Raw genomic sequence first — 19922 nt, 5'->3', positions numbered from 1 at the left:
TGTGGTTTTATTTTTTTGGTTGCGATTTTTTTTATTCTGTCGGTCAGTTTGTTATAAAATTTTAGTTGATCGAGTTGACCTAAAAAAACCAAACCGACCGGGCACAAAAAATAATAGGGTTCACCTAATGTATATAAATCGAATTGGCAACTAAACAATAAATTTAATATCAGTCGCCTGAAGATTTAAATGTAACGTCACATAATGAATGAATGTAGAAACAAATATGTTTGCTATCATTCTTATGATGTTTATGAAATACAAGATGCTGTTAAAACCACCGCCACCTTAATTTTTTCGTGATACTGAAGATTTTGGATTTGTTATTTTACCGAATTTATTCTTCCAATATACAAAACAAAGAAGAAGACCTCTACCATTTTACAATATGACTATTCGAAATAGAATTATAGAAAATTGGGAACACGGAAAATATGTTATTAATGATGTTTATTCATTGATCATCAGAAGACGTTCCGTACCATATGACTTCTGGATGTTGACCGGAGAAAACCCACACTCATTTATACTTTAGTTGGATTAGTAACAGGCAATATGACAGGGCATGGTAACAAGATCTTGTCAGTTAACAATAAAATTTTAATGACATTAATTAAGTTTCGTCAATATCCTTCCTATTCGTTACTTTCGTTAAATTTCGGACTTAGCGTATCAATCATCAGTCACATCATAAGACAAACATGGATAAAATTGTGGTTTTTTTCACCTATTGTAGTATAGCCGACGCCAGCAGAGTGGCTTCACATGAGGGGAAAATGGCATGAAATGCCTAATGTCGTTGGCATGATAGATGGGACACCACATGAAATATTAGTTCCAATGAATGAACCCCAACAAGACTTTTACAGCGGTCATCGTAAATATCATTATTACCATACAGTCTGATTAGTCAAAAGCTGGACGTCTGGAATGTGGTAAATCTGTTAACGGTATCTCATTGGTTATAAATAACATTAAATGGCTGCATCTCAGCTGCTTCCGGGCTGCTTCTGGGGGAAGTGAAGGATATCTTAACGTCTGATTGGCTATTATTGAGTTGTATGCATTATATGTCAACGCGTCCGTCAGTGGGGTCGGATAAAAATCATGACAGTAGGTCATCGGTAGAAACTATAATGAAGTGTTCAATTGCTATCATAGTTTAAGCCAAATTTAGTTCACGAATCCCTGTCAATTTGAGCAAATAATATCATTCTGTGAGGATGAAGTTTATGTTATCTTGAAACTTTTGTTCTATGCGTTTAGAAGAACAAAGACACATGTAGCATTCATACTTTCAGAGACTCAGCCATTTAAAAAAAAATCATGATTTATTTATTTGTTGTAATTGACCATGAACTAGTTTCAGTGACAGTGACTATTTTTAGATGGGTACATTGTGTCTTTATGTCTTTCTGATTGTTGTTTTCTGTCTTATGATCTGAATGACTAAAGCTTTTACAACTGATTTTCACACTTTGTTCTGAAGTTGTGCTTTCACTATCCAAGTTTAGGGGAGGGTTGAGCACTCGCAGCTTGTTTAATCCAGCCTCCTTCTTCGTGTGTCTGTCCAAACTAATGAGTATGTAATTTAGTCTGCCATAATTTTTTTTCGTTTATTGTTTTACACATAAAGCAGATTGTTGTTATTCTCGTTTGAATTGTTTTACATTTTGACTTGTCAGGCCTTTTATAATAGCTTACTAAAATGTGTGGGATTCTCCCGTTTTCTGAATGCAGGCCATACGTTGACCTATAGTTACGATCATCCATCTACGTCATTTGGTCTCTGATAGATAGTTTTCTCATTTGGCAATCATTCCGCATCTCCTGAGTTAATATACTACATGCATTTCAAGTAGTTTTAAATGCATACACAGATTCCCTAGCCTTTGTTAGTTTTGTGAGTTTTTTTTTTTATTTTGGGTCATTTGTATGTTTTGGAGTTTAGTTTGGCGTCCATGTCGGTTTGATTCCATCCTATGAAGTGATTACATTGTTTTGACCTTCGCATCTAAGTTTGAGGCAAGTTACCTCACACGTAGATGCGAAGGCTAAGATTTGAGTTGGATTTTATATGCTTTGCTACATGTATCAATGCTTATTATTTTGTTTTCTTACATGAAAATCAGAACCGATACCGAATAGTCAGCTATAAAAGGCCCCGAAATGACAAATGTACAACAATTCAAACCAGAAAACCAACGGCCTCATTTATGAACGAAACATAAATATGATGTACTGCAACAAACGACAACCACTGAATTACAGGCTCCTGACTTGGGACATGCACATACAGAATGTGTCGGGGTTAAACTAGTTAGAAGGCGCCAACCCTCCTCCTAACATGGGACAGTGGTGTAACAGTACAACATAAGAACAAACTTGCTTACTTAGTTCTAATTGCTTTGCTCTAAATTGCAAAACTTCGAACAATAATTCGGACTTTTGTTCTATGCGTTTAGAAGAACAAAGACACATGTAGCATTCATACTTTCAGAGACTCAGCCATTTAAAAAAAAATCATGATTTATTTATTTGTTGTAATTGACCATGAACTAGTTTCAGTGACAGTGACTATTTTTAGATGGGTACATTGTGTCTTTATGTCTTTCTGATTGTTGTTTTCTGTCTTATGATCTGAATGACTAAAGCTTTTACAACTGATTTTCACACTTTGTTCTGAAGTTGTGCTTTCACTATCCAAGTTTAGGGGAGGGTTGAGCACTCGCAGCTTGTTTAATCCAGCCTCCTTCTTCGTGTGTCTGTCCAAACTAATGAGTATGTAATTTAGTCTGCCATAATTTTTTTTCGTTTATTGTTTTACACATAAAGCAGATTGTTGTTATTCTCGTTTGAATTGTTTTACATTTTGACTTGTCAGGCCTTTTATAATAGCTTACTAAAATGTATGGGATTCTCCCGTTTTCTGAATGCAGGCCATACGTTGACCTATAGTTACGATCATCCATCTACGTCATTTGGTCTCTGATAGATAGTTTTCTCATTTGGCAATCATTCCGCATCTCCTGAGTTAATATACTACATGCATTTCAAGTAGTTTTAAATGCATACACAGATTCCCTAGCCTTTGTTAGTTTTGTGAGTTTTTTTTTTATTTTGGGTCATTTGTATGTTTTGGAGTTTAGTTTGGCGTCCATGTCGGTTTGATTCCATCCTATGAAGTGATTACATTGTTTTGACCTTCGCATCTAAGTTTGAGGCAAGTTACCTCACACGTAGATGCGAAGGCTAAGATTTGAGTTGGATTTTATATGCTTTGCTACATGTATCAATGCTTATTATTTTGTTTTCTTACATAAAAATCAGAACCGATACCGAATAGTCAGCTATAAAAGGCCCCGAAATGACAAATGTACAACAATTCAAACCAGAAAACCAACGGCCTCATTTATGAACGAAACATAAATATGATGTACTGCAACAAACGAAAACCACTGAATTACAGGCTCCTGACTTGGGACATGCACATACAGAATGTGTCGGGGTTAAACTAGTTAGAAGGCGCCAACCCTCCTCCTAACATGGGACAGTGGTGTAACAGTACAACATAAGAACAAACTTGCTTACTTAGTTCTAATTGCTTTGCTCTAAATTGCTCAACATAAGTTATTTAGTTTGTTTCGTGTAGAATCTAGCTTTTTATGTAATCATATTTTCAAGACATTATTAACTAAGTGAATAGTCTGTAAAATCAATAAGCGATATAATCCAATTAGATTACATTAAAATATTTTGTTAGAATAATGAAATAGAGAAAAGGTTCAGAACTTGTATAATTCATTTTAATAGGATATTCATTGAGTTCTTATTGTACTAATGCTATTATTTTGGAAACGTTGTTTATAATTCTATATTTGATTACATGGTCTTTTGTTACAACTATATTTTCGTATCATGATTATACGAATGTAGCATGAGAGATTGAGATTTTGATAATTTTTTAGATTGAATTGTTCCCTTTGTATAGTTATTGAAATTTGGTTTGGAAATTATTTTTACTCTAAAATAATTACTATTTAGTGATTAAGATATTCAAAGAATATATAAAAAGAAGATAAAGATAAAAATAAACAGATTTTAATTTATTGTAAAAAGAGATTTTTGATACTCTCGTAGGTTAAAGTTGACTGCGATTGCGCAGATAATAGCGTGGGTAGTTTAAAGAGGTTGACATTTATTTTTGTCACTCACTGACAACTTTTTGGGAACACAATGTGACGTGTGTAATTGGAAACAGAATTGTGAACATTCAAATATTGTAAGTTGAGTTATGATTATCATGAAGTAATATTATTGTTTTAAAACAAGTTTTTATCATAGTAAACTTTCGAGTGAGAAGCATATCACGTGTAGCAGGTGGTTTAGGTGAAAAGCGATAATTTAAGTTGTTACACGTTTAAGACAGTTTTAGAATAAAGATATAGAAGTTATTAAAGTCATAATTCATTCACAAGTTGTAAGTTTAGTTATGGAGAAGCTATTTAGATTTTTATGATAAGTCCGGAATAAGGTTCATTGTGTCTTGGAAAGCGTTATGCAAATATTTTAATATTTAAGAGTCTTGATCAGTTGTGCGTTTTGATGAATCAAAGTTATTTTGATGTAATGATGTAATAAAATGAGAGCGAAGAAATAAAAGAGAATCGTTGAAAATCAGAAATAATATCTGTATTACTCTGAAAGAGAGAACTATTTAGAACTATGAATGTTATTTACAGATGTTATAAGATTATTGTGATCAGCTATGATTGTCAGAATGATTGATAAAGATTGTGATTATCTGCAATGAGACGTCTACTCTCACCTTACTTAGGGTATGTGTAGTAATTATATTTATCAACCATGAGTTCCTAGAATTATTAATACAGATTAAATTTACTGCTATTAATTGTGGATGCTTTGTTAGCTTAGCAGTGGTTAAAATTTTTTGTTATTTACAAATGATAACATGTTTTTTAGTCATATTTTTGAAGTACATGTTATGACATCAGTATTGACAAGGGGAGATAATTTGATAAGGGAGATAATATATTTCAGAATTGGAAATACTTAGAAACAGTTTATTTGGTTATTTTATATGGAAATCCATTATGAAAGTTACATTTTTGTAATTGTTTAAAGTTAATAGTTTTGATTAATAATTAAACTTTATGATAAAAAAAAATAAGAAAGGAAATTTCAGTGAGGAAATAGAAATTTATGCACTTAATTATATTGTATAAAATTTATATACAGAGATGAAACATACTAATGTTCTTTATTTTTGTTTCTTTCATATTGTATATTAGACGTTGCCTAAAATTTATATAAATTGAAACTAGAAGATTTTTAATGTGAAATTTTTATAACAGAAGAAATAGTTGTGATATTATGATGATATATATATATGGAGAATTTAATAAACTATGATGAATATTTATACATCTTATTTCATAACGCCTGTGTTGTTACACGAATCCTAAACCTGCGATATGTTATTTGTGTTTCTGAAAACCTTGGAAAACCACTTGACTACACTAGTATACATTATTGTTAAGGGGCCGGATGGGGCCAGTCGCCGGGTGCGGGATTTTCACGCTGCGTTGAAGACCCATTGGTGGGCTTGGGCTGTTTTCTGCTCTTTGTTCGGGTTGTTGTCTCTTTGACACATTTCTCGTTTCCATTTTCTATGCTATTGAAAATAAATTAGGAATGTGTCCATGGGACACATATATCCCGCTTGTAAATATACGGCATATTCATCAATTTTCTAGTTATAAAAGGGTCATAACTCGAGAACGGTGATAATGACGCCACCCATATTCGAACATAATCTGTGTTTGGTGGTCATAGCATTGTGTATCAGTTTCATAAGAATTAGTTGAGGCAAACTAAAGTTAGAATGCGGAAACGGCAAATTTAGCAATTTTCCATTATTGAAAGGGACATAACTGGAGAACGGTGAAAGTGATGCCACTCAAATTCGTACTAAGCATTGTATATAAATGTCATAATATCGTGTTGGGGCAAACTAAAGATAGAGAATGGAAAATAAGTTTAAGACGTACGGACGAACAAGGGTAAAACTTAATGACGGCGGGGCATAAAAAAACTGACATATTATAATTATGAATCAAGAAATATGTTACGAGCTTTGCAAAAATATAATATAATATTATTGAATAATTTGAGAGGCATACACGATTTAAAAAGAAAACATCGAATAACAAAGACATATTCACGTGGTTTTAATTTAACTGTCATTCACGGAAACATAATGCCCCTTAACAGATTATTACCTATGCCGAATCACAAACTACTGTACAATTGTACCTCAAGGACTACCAGGCGATCAGTAGTGGCCGAATTGCACCCTCAAATGCAAACCATGGCAGTCCACTTGTATTGGCCGAACTGTATCCTTAAGGACAAATAGTTCATCAGTGGATCTCATTGGTGGTCAATAAAACAAACTTTGTAAATATTGTGTGTCCGAAAAGCTCTTTTATTGATTTACCTTAATCAGGAACGCCTGAGGTCAAGTATTTGAAAGCCAAGTACCGATCACGCGATGAGCTATATTATCAAAGGGTCCGAATCACGTAAAGAGATGTATGATCATAGGTACCGAACCGCGTGACGCGCTATATGACCAACGGGGACACAAAACTAATTGCCAAATCAATCTACTGTCAACTTTACATGAGGGCAGTTGGAACCTTATTTTCTAGATAATTCATAGATTTATAAAAGTACAATTAGAGAGAAGGTATGTTATAAAAGAGAGGGTTATTCAAACTCATAAATCGAACACAAACTGACAATGCCATGGCAAAAAAAGACAAACAACGAAAAGACAAACATCAATACACAAAACACAACATAGAAAATAAAGACTGAGCAACACGAACCCCACCAAAATCTGGGGGATCTCAGATGCTCCAGAATTGTAAGCAGATTCTGCTCCACATGTGGCATTATATATCATGTTAGAAGCAAAGGTGTTGTCTTGATATTGCAGTGTGATGAGGTGTTGTGTTCCGTGCAGAAGGTCTCACCGTGACTTTGAAATGAAGAAACAAAAGCGCCGTTCTTTGCTTTGAGTTTTTTTTTCATGTGATTCCTTTTTTTGGCTCACCTGGCCCAAAGGGCCAAGTGAGCTTTTCTCATCACTTGGCGTCCGTCGTCCGTGTCGTCCGTCGTCGTCGTTAACTTTTTACATTTTGAACTTCTTCTGGAGAACCACTGAATGGAATGAAACCAAACATGGCATGAATGTTCCTTATGAGGTGCTGACCAAGTGTTGTTACTTTGTAGCAGATCCATCATCTAAGATGGCCGCCAGCGGAGGACTTAGTTTAACATAGGACCCTATGGGAAATACATACAAATGTCTTCTTTTAGAGAACCACTGAATGGAATGAAACCAAACATGGCATGAATGTTCCTTATGAGGTGCTGACCAAGTGTTGTTACTTTGAAGCTGATCCATTATCCAAGATGGCCGCCAGCGGGGGGACTTAGTTTAACATAGGACCCTATGGGAAATACATACAAATGTCTTCTTTAAGGGAACCACTGAATGGAATGAAACTAAACATGGTATGAATGTTCCTTATGAGGTGCTGACCGAGTGTTGTTACTTTGAAGCCGATCCATAATCTAAAATGGCCGCCAGCGGAAGACTTAGTTTAATATAGGACCCTATGAGAAATACATACAAATGTTTTCTTTTAGAGAACCACTGAATGGAATTAAACCAAACATGGCATGAATGTTCCTTATGAGGTGCTGACCAAGTGTTGTTACTATGAAGCCGATCCATAATCCAAGATGGCCGCCAGCAGGGGACTAAGTTTAACATAGGACCCTATGGGAAATACATACAAATGTCTTCTTTTAGAAAACCACTGAATGGAATTAAACCAAACATGGCATGAATGTTCCTTTTGAGGTGCTGACCAAGTGTTGTCACTTTGAAGCTGATCCTTCATCCACGATGGCCGCCAGAAGGGGGGACTTCCTTTAACATAAGACCCTATGGGAAATACATACAAATGCTTCTTCTAGAGGTGCACTGAATGGAATGAAACCAAAACATGGCATAAATGCTTCTTAAGAGGTGCTGATGAAGTGTTGATACTTTGTTGCTGATTTACTGTTCAAGATGGCCAGCAGGATTTTTTTATTAAATTACAGGACCAATATTAAACCAAATTTGGCCTCACTCATTATTAGGGTATCTGTTATGATTTTAATCTATTTTTACATGATTTCCAAAACCAAATTAGAATCAGGTGAGCGACACAGGCTCTTGAGAGCCTCTAGTTTTGTTAATTGTGAAGTTGGGTTGCTGTCTTAATAACAAATACCTTTATTGTTGTTTGTTTGACAACAGATTTTATCAGAGAGAACATTACATCTACGTATGCTGAGAATAGTTTAAAAGCTAAAATTGATAGAAATAGTGTGTTTATGGGATATAAAAGTCAAATTTTAAATTTCATGTGATTTTTATTTAATTTGATAATAATAAATGAGAATCAAGCTGCACAAAATACAGTTGCCTTCAATATTTTTCATCATTAAGAAATTTTTTTCTCATATTGTCATCGTTCAGAAAAATTACTTCAAGACAAGTAACAATAATATAGTAAACTCAAATTACAGGACACTAAACAAAATACGAATAAGCCAATATGCCATGTGTGGGAAAACATGATTCGTGAACACCAACAAACTACTCCGAAAAACATGTGCTATCGCTAAGAAATCCTTTGCATATTTTGTCATATACACAAAGGACAATCGTTCCCTATACCACACCATTTTCGAATACAACTTTCATGGAAAATGTGATGGCAAAAACTCATTCTTAAGTTACCCAAAGAATTAAGTGGTAACGGACATAAACATACCGAACATTTATCGTCATTTGCAACAAGTCGACTGTCCCATTTACAAGGCCTCCATGCGAGACGGCTGATTTTAGATTGTCTTTGTTTTAACATTTCCCATGCTTGTTGCCACTGACTGTAAAAATATCCAGGTGAGAGAACCAATAGTATCAATCCAGATATGCTTAGTGTTATACTTGAAATACACCATAGTAAAAACGATATACCATAAAAGATATGGAAAGATAAAGACAGCCCTAAGACACAGTTTGTAGCTTTTTTAAAGTTCGAATTGAAAAGGGAAAATCTCAAAATACAATGCATTGACAAGGAGGAAATAACCTGAACTGCTGTAAGAATCAAACTCATCAAATATACTCCCCTCCACCATACTGATAGAATATTCATCTCCTCTTGAAGGTTGAAAATTAGAAAAACAGGAACTAGCCCCAAGATCCCAAAGAAAGTAAAAATCATCAGCTGCCTCCGTGTCATTCCTTTATTAGCAATTAATTCCATTAAAACAGGCTCTGCAGTATTATGCATATCATTCAAAAGAGTTGAAACGATCATTAGTACGCCTGCTATCAGATATTGATCCTGATTATGAGTATCTTTTTCGGAAGAGTGTACCACCAGGAAGACCATAATCCATAAGTCAGACAAACATGGATTTTCTATTCTAATTCGAATTCTTCTAAATCCTCGTAAATAAAATATGCAAGCAGCCATGACTGCTCTTGAAATGAAGAATACAAAAATGATGAAGCAACCAATTCCTATCCATGATTTACAGAAGATACTAACGGTTAACTGAACATGTCTTATAATCAACGAGCTCTGTATATATGTAATTAATCCAGTGAATATGATGTTAAACATGGAATAAAAGAAAAGAGAAAGTAACATTTCCCTGTAGTGAGACTGGGACCATCTTTTTATATCAAAAGATTCCAGTCCTTGTAAATTGGATTCATCTAATCTGGCGAGACATTGAACAATATACCAACCAGTCAGAATCAGAAAAATGAAATATGACAACGGAACTGTTTCTGTATAAAGAAAGGCAGAAATCAACACGCTTTTCGTGTATCCATGAATACTGAAAGTGTTGAGATAAACCCATGCTAAAACTAATTGTACTACTAATAATACTGTTAGCTTTAGATTGACATCAGAGGAAATTATAGACTTAACAGGGAACAAGTAGAGTAGGAAAACATGCAAGGTGATTGTTACTGTTAACCATAATAACATTTTAGTTCTATGCTCCATAGCCAATCTAAATATAAGTATAGTTACATATAAACATACAAATACAATTAACATCAATGCGTAAGTAGATACATTTAGCTTATTATTGCTAATAACATTGCAAATAAAACTATTCAAATAGTACATCCAGTCTGACTTCATCCAAACACATGTCAGAGGACATTTCATAGTTAAAATGAATACCTTGCCAGAAGAGAAGTTGTTGTTCGTAATATAATGCTTCATGAAGTGATAGTTGATATTCATGATTATAAAACATGATCCATACCTCAAACATCTATCAGTAATGTTAGTTGGCAAAACCAGAAGAGAACTTAAAATTACCAGACCTGAAAAGAAAATAACCGTATAATCATTAGAACAAAAATTTCACTCCTCTTTTTTTAAACATTAACCAAATGCAGGTCAAAATAGCTGTTCAATAAATGTTCTTGGTTTGATTTCACTTTTAAATTCCATGGAAACTGTAAAAAAAATTAAAATAGTACCGAATACAAGTTTAACATTTAAAAAAATATTAACAGTGAAACATTTCTTTGTTAGTATTGAAAATACAGTGTATTTAAAATGTTAAGACGGTTCTGTTCTTGAAATAAACAGATTGGTCGATAGATACATGTATCTGTAAGGCACCGACCTTCAACTTTTATTTTTTGGGGCGAGGGTGAGTTGGAAGGGGAGGGGGGTGGGGGGTTCTTTCTATGGACAGAAAAATTATTCAAATTGTAAAAAATAAAACAAACTATTTTCTAAAAAAAACGGAGTCGGCCACCACTAGATAGGTGTCATGCCACCAATTAAATATCCCTTTCTGTTCAACCAAATTTTGCAATTTTCACAGCTTTCTAAATATTTTACCTTAAGTTTAACTTCAGAGAAACCAGGTATATCCTGAATTGTACATGTGTCAGCTTTATGCATGCCAATTTTCAACATACCTTTAAAGCCTTCTAAGAAAAAAACTGACCTTCAAAAAGAGGTACTCAAAAAATAACCCCTGGTTTTCTGGAAATCTTAAATTAGTATACTATGGAGCGCATTAATGATCATTAATCCTCAATTTTAAATGCAAACTCATAGACAAGTAAATTTTGGCTCAAAATGGTCTAAATATATTTCTCTTTCACCAAAAGTTTCATTTCTGCAAATTTGTTGGTTAGTTTAAGTAAACAAGGACATCAAAAGCACTATTTTGTGTCAGAGTAGGGCCGCTTTTACTTAGAGGGAGTAATTGGTGGTCTGACACCTAGATATAGTCAGGTAAACCATGACCTGGATGTTATAGCCAAAGTAGTAAAAGGTAAAATCACAAAAATACTGAACTCCGAGGAAAATTCAAAATGGAAAATTCCTAATCAAATGGCAAAATCAAAAGCTCAAACACATCAAACGAATGGATAACAACTGTCATATTCCTGACTTGGTACAGGCATTTTCTTATGTAGAAAATGGTGGATTGAACCTGGTTTTATAGCTAGCTAAACCTCTCACTTGTATGACAGTTGCATCAAATTCCATTATGTTGACAACGATGCGTGAACAAAACAAACAGACACAATAGGTAAAAATGTCAAAAATAGGGGTACAGCAGTCAATATTGTGTTATCATCATAATCACTATAAAAACAAACAAATGTAACGAAGAAGCACAAAAAGGCATACATCAAATTTAACATCCTCATTTTGCTTTTTTATTATACGATTTTATTTATCTATGTAAAATCCACCCATAAAGGATGGAATGTTTTAAGTACTGGCGTAAAAACGCGCGTTTGAAATTCGCACAGGTAGACATAAAATAATTCTGTCGTTCAAAGTATGACGGGATACATAGGTACAGAGTCACGTAAAATGGATATCTCAAAAAACAGACTTAACAGTAAAAGTAATATTGATAGATAAAATAACTCTGTGGCACTAAGTATGACGGGATACATAAGTACAGAGCCATGTCAAATGTATATCACAAAAAACAGACTTAACAGTAAAAGTAATATTAATAAATAAAAAAAAATTTGTCGTTCAAAGTATGACGGGATCGGATCTTTTTTTTTAAATTTTTGCGGACAAACGAATCAACGGTAAGAAAGTGGCGACTATTTGATCCTCACACACACCACAAAAATGTAGGGAACTTAAAATTTAAAAAAGATTTTCAAAAAAAATCTTTTGTTGTACAATGTATGAAGTTCTAAGGTTATTCCACAGATGATGCACATGATCATCATCGCCACATGTATTCGTTAGTTAGTCTTAATTTGTCATTTTTATTTTGTTTTATTGCTTTCCGACTTTTTAACGTTCGGGTTTCCAATAATTGATGTTGAGCACCACTGATGAGAAATTGTGCATTATTTGGTATCTTGTAGGTTTATATTGTTCTAAAAAATAACGCTTACTGATAATTTACTGACATACCAATATAATCATATACAGTTTGTCCTTGATCTGGATAAAGATGTTGTAATCTTGTTATAGTGTCCAATGCATACAGCAAGGCTATTCGGTAAAATATTCCTATGAAAGAAATCATTGCCGCTTTCAATTGACAGGTGTAATATTAAACCTTGTCTTGGCAACAACTGACTTGTATTGAAATATCAAATCTGCCTCGGCAAGCTGGAATAAAAATATAAAAAATAACGATATTTAAACCATGATGGGTGCAACTTCGAAAAAATTAAAGGAACAAAAAACGAAATTTAAAAAGTAGACAAGTAAAAACATGCCTGCTTTACTAATCATAGTTGAATTTATGATAAGTCTTTAAGATAAAGTTTTACTAAAGATATCACATAAACTAAACAATATCAAGATCCATGAAAATAAGTTCATGGTAATATAAACCCCACCAGACGGACATGTACACTTTACACTAATTCCATACACCAAATATGGTGTACAGGCGTAAACAGAAAAACTTAACATTTACCGATGAACCATGAAATGAGGTAAAGGTCAGATGAACTCTGCCAGACAGACATGTATACCTTACAACCATTCCATATACCAAATATAGTTGACCTACTGCTTATAGTATCTGAAAAACATACCTAATCACGAAACTTAACATTGACTAGTGAACCATGATAACGAGGTCAATGTCAGATAAACTACGACAGAAGAACATGTACACCTCACGATTATTCCATAACCAAATATAGCTGACCTTCTGCTTATAGTATATGAGATATGGACCTAATCACGAAAACTCAACCTTGCTCACTGATATATGAAATGAGGTCGAGGTCTAGTGAACACTGTCTAACGGACATGTAGACCTTGTAAAGATCCCATATACCATAACATAGCATAAGTGAAAAATTCACAAGATAAAAAGCTATTATTATAATACCGTTTTTTGACTGCAGTCATCGAACCATGTAAATGAGGTAATTGACAATGGACATATGACAGACGGAAGCTTCGTTCATAAAGCATCGGTATACAAATACCTAGTATCCAAGTCTTCCACCTTCTGAAATATAAGGCTTTATAGAATAAGTTTACGTCGTCGACTCCGGATTGGCATCCATGTCTCTCACATTCTGCGATTTTTGTCGCTCCAAATGACGTTGATTGTTCACATACTAAATAATATTTTCAGAATTAACTGTTTATGATTTAGTTGCGTCAAGTTTTAAAAAATGTTGCGATCAATTGAGAAGCTGACCTTAGTGTGAAAACTTTTAAGTCATTTAAAATTTATGTAAATTCAGCGATTGTCTTTGTTTCTACAACCATAAGCGTTGTTTCATTTTGGTCCTTTAAGTCATGGAGTAATGTGTGGTGATGGCAGATCTTATAGTCTCTCTTAATCGCAAACTGTCTTTAGCTCGGACAGTTTAGAGATTTTTATATGAAACAGGAACATGTTGACAATCCTATATTGATCCTGGTTTTATAATAATTACTGGTTTTCTACGGCACGTCTCATTCACCCTCAATTTATAGTGATTTACTTTTTGTTTCTTTTTCTGCATTGTAAAAGAAATAAGATGGGTTACGATTGCCAATGAGACAAGTATCGTTATAAAGACTAAAGGACAAGGATTTAAAAAAACTACGGGTTACTATACAACCTTCATCAATGAGTGAAACTCGTATGGTATGGTAAGCTATTATAAATCCCTGGATGACTAAGCTCCTGATTTATAAAAAACAATTATGGCAGATAGCAACCAACTACAACCACTGGATAACAGACCCCTACTGGGGACAGACTCATTGCATACACTCTTTACTTCATTGATTGACTAATTGATTGGTTTTTGACGCCACTGTCAACACTATTGCGCTATTTCGTGGCGGTCAGTTTGTATTGGTGTAGGAAGCCAGAGTGTCCGGAGAGAACCACCGACCTTCGGTAGGACACTCTTTACTTCAACATATGGATGTATCTTTGTTACATTATGTTAAAGTTATTCTATATACCATTGTTACTACAAACGTGTATAAATTAGAGGCTCAAGAGAGCCTGAATTGCTCACCGGGTTTTAAGTAGATTATTTGAACATGTAAAATGCAAAATGTCAAGGTACATTGGAGCCTCAATATTTACTAGTACAAAACTTGGTCTACATCTCATAAGGAACATTCATACCATAACTGGTTTCAATCTATTTATCAGTTCTCAAGCGGAAGACATTGGTTTGTATTTTAACTAAGATATAGGGTTATATACTATGCCCCCTTTCTAAAGCTATCTTGGAAAAAACGACAACAAAGTTATAACACTTTGTCAGCACCTCATAAAGAACATTCATCCCATGTTTGGTTTCAGTCCATTCAGTGGTTCTCTAGAAGAAGAAGACATTTGTAGGGTCCTATGTTAAACTTTCCCCATAAGGTCCTATGTTAAACTTTCCCCATAGGGTCCTGTGTTAAACTAAGTCCCCGGCTGGCGGCCACCTTAGATGATGGATCGACTACAAAGTAACATCACTTGGTCAGCACATCTATAGGAACATTCATGCCATGTTTGATTTCATTCCATTCAGTGATTCTCTTGAAGAAGAAATTTGTATTTATTTCCCATAGGGTCCTATGTTAAACTAAGTCCCCTGCTGGTGGCCATCTTGGATGAGGGATCGGCAACAAAGTAACAACTCTTGGTCACCACCTCATAAGGAACATTCTTGCTATGTTTGGTTTCATTCAATTCAGTGGTTCTCTAGAAGAAGACATTTGTATGTATTACCCATTAGGTCCTATGTTAAACTAAGTCCCCCTGCTGGCGGCCATCTTGGATAATGGATTAGCTACAAAGCAACAACACTTGGTCAGCACCTCATAAGGAACATTCATGCCATGTTTGGTTTCATTCCATTCAGTGGTTCTCGAGAAGAAGTTCAAAATGTAAAAAGTTAACGGACGACGGACAACGGACAACGGACGCAAAGTGATGAGAAAAGCTCACTTGACCTAAAATTAAGATCCGTGAGCTAAAAAAGTGAGCTTATTATATATAGATATAAAAGATTAAATATAGTAAATAAACTTATAAGCAATGATTAAACATACCGTTCAGGGGGTACTATGCCGGCTCCTTTTCCGAGTATATGGTTGCTACAACTTGAGTTTAAATATATATCCTAATATGCATTTTGGTGTCCTGAAAATTTTCATGACGTACATACCTGTACATGTATACAAGGAAAAAATACACGACTTTGTATATAAATTAATTTTGGAAACCGGTAAACCCGAAAAGGACTTTGAAATGGATTATTTATAGTAAATGATTAGAGTAGTATTTTACTTTCATTTTCATTTTTGACTAGTGCAATATGTTTATGTTATGTTGATATTTACATGGGGTACACATCCATGAGACAGAAACTTTTCGATATTAAAACCAAAAAGCAAGATGTCTAAACTATTCACAAATTGTATCTAAAAAATCTAACTTTGTCACATAATGGGGTTATTTCAGAAGACAAATACTATACACAAGGTATCTCCGTCAATTGTATCCGAAAATTACGTAGGAATTTGTTTAACAAAATGTTATTCAAATGTCATTTGTTATTTAATTAGTTACATTTGTAAAGTAATTGTTAGTCAATAAATAGCGTTGCTTAAAATGGGTATAATTACAATTCAGTTGGACAATTTTGCAATGTATTTGCTAGGATTTATAAATAGCTATAATATTGTTTGGTAATTCACATTTAATTAATTACATTCCAAAGTAACTAACCCAAATCAACTGAATACACTGTGATAATTTTCACAAGGCTTTTACAGAGCGGCATATTTTTTTCTCAAGTTGCACAGGGTGGGGGTGTCCTCAACCGATACAATTTGGGTACAGACGTCCGGAACGCTAGTTTACCTTGCTATACTTAATGAATATGCTTTATTCTAACAACCGATGTCTAGCAATAGTTTAATATCTTTTACCAGTCGGGATACAGGATTCTGACAAAACAATAAACGGGATCCGAGATCAGACTTCCTATAAGAAGTCGACTGACGATTTCAGTCATTTTTGACGTGCTTATAAATCTCATCTTTGCTTTTAAGTCTATCTATTCATGTTTTCAAGATAATAGACCAGGTGACCTAAAATTAAGATCAAGGATGCGGGTAGTAACATATACAAGATGGAAATGTAAAAATCACAATTCAATAAACCAAATATTGTAGACCTATTGCTAAGATACTTAAATGACGAAAGCAACTGACCTTGTGTCTTCAAAGTGCCAATTTAAAAACACAAAGGTGCTAGAAAACAGAATTTAAAATCTTTCTTATCTGAACAAGTGGAGCTGTGAACTATTGCACTAACAAAACCCCCACTTTAAGTATTGGCTGAACAGGGAGATATACGATGGAAATAAAATCGCATCACACAGAAGAGCATGCTCACAAGAAGGTTGATTGTAAATTTCAGAAACCTTGATTAATACATATATGCACATGTAGTCCGCGAGAAATATTACATTGATTGGTGTTTGCTTTACGCTGCATGAGCGCAAAAAGGCTATATCGCGGCAAGAGCTAATTCAAGTATTTAACAATTTAAAGTATATTTTTTAAATCAGACAAAAGGTCCTTCAATATACAAAAAAAAACTCAAGTCTAAATCAAAATTGATTATTTACAAATAAAATTCAACACTAAGATAACGTGATAAAACTTAAAATCATTTTAATATTTAAGAATGAAACAATATTTGTAACTGGAACACTATCAAATAAATCATACATATTATTGACATTGAAATGCTTCCTACGAATATCAGCAAAGTCAATACAATTAATTAAAACATGTTCTTCATTTTTCAGAAGATACTCATGTGTTATTCTAGTATGACCAATACGGCATCTAAGAAATAACACACTGATCTTTTCTGCACATTAAAGTATTTAAAGGTTTACCTAATTTAGGTTTAATTTCATGTAATTTATTATCATCTTTTTTACTCCATTCATTTTCCAATATCTTAAAAACATATTCTCTAATATTAGATCTAAAATCGGTATATGGTTTATCACAGTTAGATAAGGGATCATCCAGGGCATTTTTTGCTTCTTTGTACACAACCGTGTTTCCATGGATTCCAACATGACTCGAAACCCATAGAAAAAATATTTCTTTATGAAGAATTTTTAAATTCCTCATTACATATAAAATCTTGAGAACTATCTTTTTTTTTAAATTTTAGTATGTTGTATAGCTTTTTAGCATGAAAGGGAATCAGAATATATAATAAATTTGGATTTGTCTGAAGTAGCAATAAATTTCAAAGCCAAACTTATTGCCTTTGCTTCAGCAGTAAATATGGATGCGGCAGATGACAAACGGAGAGTCGCAGCTCTGTCTCCAAAGACAGCAGCAGATGCAACTCGGTTGCCATCCTTCGATCCATCTGTATAAACAGTTGAAAAATCTGAATAATTTGTCTTAATTTCAGCAAAATGTTGTTGGATTAAAAGAGGGTTTGTTTCCGTTTTCTTGTATTTACGGAGATCAAATATCATTTTCGGTTTTGGAAGTTCCAATGGAGGGCATTTGCAAGTTTCAACTTGTGCAACAGGTTTTAAATCAAAAAAAGTTAAATGTGGTTTTAAACGAATGCCTAATGAAGGAATTTTATTTTCATGTTTTGCAAATATATCTTGATAAATGGGATCAAAAACACAGCTGTAGGCAGGATTTTCTGGATATGCTTTTAGCTTGACAGCGTATTGAAGTCCAAGCTTCAAACGTCTGTTGGAGAGTGAGTGCTCATCAGCCTCTACATACAGACTCTCAACTGGTGAGGTTTTAAAGGCGCCAAGACAAACCCTGGTGATGCACAGCATCGAGAATATGTATGTAGGACTTCCGTTCAGAGCCATACACTATTGAACCATAATCTATAAAATAAAATTGAGAATGGAAATGGGGAATGTGTCAAAGAGACAACAACCCGACCATAGAACAGACAACAGCAGAAGGTCACCAACAGGTCTTCAATGTAGCGAGAAATTCCCGCACCCGGAGGCGTCCTTCAGCTGGCCCCTAAACAAATATATATACTAGTTCAGTGATAATGAACGCCATACTAAACTCCAAATTGTACACAAGAAACTAAAATTAAAAATAACACAAGACCAACAAAGGCTAGAGGCTCCTGACTTGGGACAGGCGCAAAAATGCGGCGGGGTTAAACATGTTTATGAGATCTCAACCCTCCCCCTATACCTCTAGCCAATGTAGAAAAGTAAACTCATAACAATACGCACATTAAAATTCAGTTCAAGAGAAGTCCGAGTCTGATGTCAGAAGATGTAACCAAAGAAAATAAACAAAATGACAATAATACATAAATAACAACATACTACTAGCAGTTAACTGACATGCCAGCTCCAGACTTCAATTAAACTGATTGAAATATTATGTCTTCATCATATGAATATCAGGCACAATCCTTCCCGTTATGGGTTTAGTATCATACCATCATAACATATATGAGAAGAACATAACCCGTGTCATGCCAACAACTGGTTTTTAAATAAATGTGTTTAGTGCCGATGCAAAGACCCTATAAGTGAATCAATATTAACGCCAAAATATGTAATCTTTAATGACCTGACAACAGTATCGTAACTATATCCCTTCTTAATAAGTCTATTTAAAGGTTTTGTTAGCTTCAGAGGTGAATACTGACATTTTTGTGCTTTATAAAGAATATTTCCATAAAAAATTGGATGTGAAATACCTGAACGTGTAAGAAGTCTGCATGTTGAGCTATATTTACGAATGATGTCCTTATACCGATGATAAAATTTAGTAAATGTTTTGACTAGTTTGTGATATCGAAAACCCTGGTGTAATAATTTTTCAGTAATACATAAATTTCTCTCGTTAAAATCTAAAACATTGTTACATACACGAGCGAATCGTACAAGTTGAGATATATAAACACCGTAAGATGGTGACAAGGGAACGTCACCATCTACAAATGGATAATTAACGATAGGAAATGAAAAATCATCTCTTTTATCATATATTTTAGTATTAAGCTTTCCGTTAATGATATAGATATCAAGATCGAGGAAAGGGCAGTGGTCATTGTTAGTATTAGCTTTATTTAAAGTAAGTTCAACAGGATAAATTTCTTTAGTATACATACTGAAGTCGTCATTATTGAGAGCCAAAATATCATCCAAATATCTAAAAGTATTATTAAATTTGTGTATCAGATGTTGTTTCGATGGGTCTTTGCTGATTTTTGTCATAAATTGTAACTATAGC

The 19922-nt window shown here is 34.0% G+C and overlaps 1 protein-coding gene across 1 annotated transcript; it reads right to left on the bottom strand.

Moving 5' to 3' along the window:
• Positions 1–8504: 8504 nt before the first annotated feature.
• Positions 8505–15814, bottom strand: LOC127705060 (RING finger protein 145-like). Its single transcript, XM_052209334.1, has 3 exons — positions 15699–15814; positions 12594–12794; positions 8505–10504 (listed from the first exon to the last, which is right to left on the bottom strand). Exons 2-3 carry the CDS (start codon positions 12706–12708, stop codon positions 8793–8795), a joined length of 1827 nt encoding a protein of 608 aa, XP_052065294.1. The 5' UTR covers positions 12709–12794; positions 15699–15814; the 3' UTR covers positions 8505–8792.
• Between the last annotated feature and the right edge of the window lie 4108 nt (positions 15815–19922).

This window comes from Mytilus californianus, unplaced genomic scaffold (assembly GCF_021869535.1).
Source record: "Mytilus californianus isolate M0D057914Y unplaced genomic scaffold, xbMytCali1.0.p SCAF_6, whole genome shotgun sequence".
Lineage (NCBI taxonomy): Eukaryota > Metazoa > Mollusca > Bivalvia > Mytilida > Mytilidae > Mytilus > Mytilus californianus.
This window is presented reverse-complemented; position numbering and strand designations above follow the sequence as displayed.

What these genes read in the sequence shown, in the direction of transcription:
- LOC127705060 (XM_052209334.1), bottom strand. Translation starts at nt 12,708, where the DNA reads ATGATTTCTTTCATAGGAATATTTTACCGAATAGCCTTGCTGTATGCA. An exon ending in AACTGTATATGATTATATTG is followed by an intron (nt 10,505 to 12,593) that starts GTATGTCAGTAA and finishes TTTTCTTTTCAG; the next exon opens with GTCTGGTAATTTTAAGTTCT.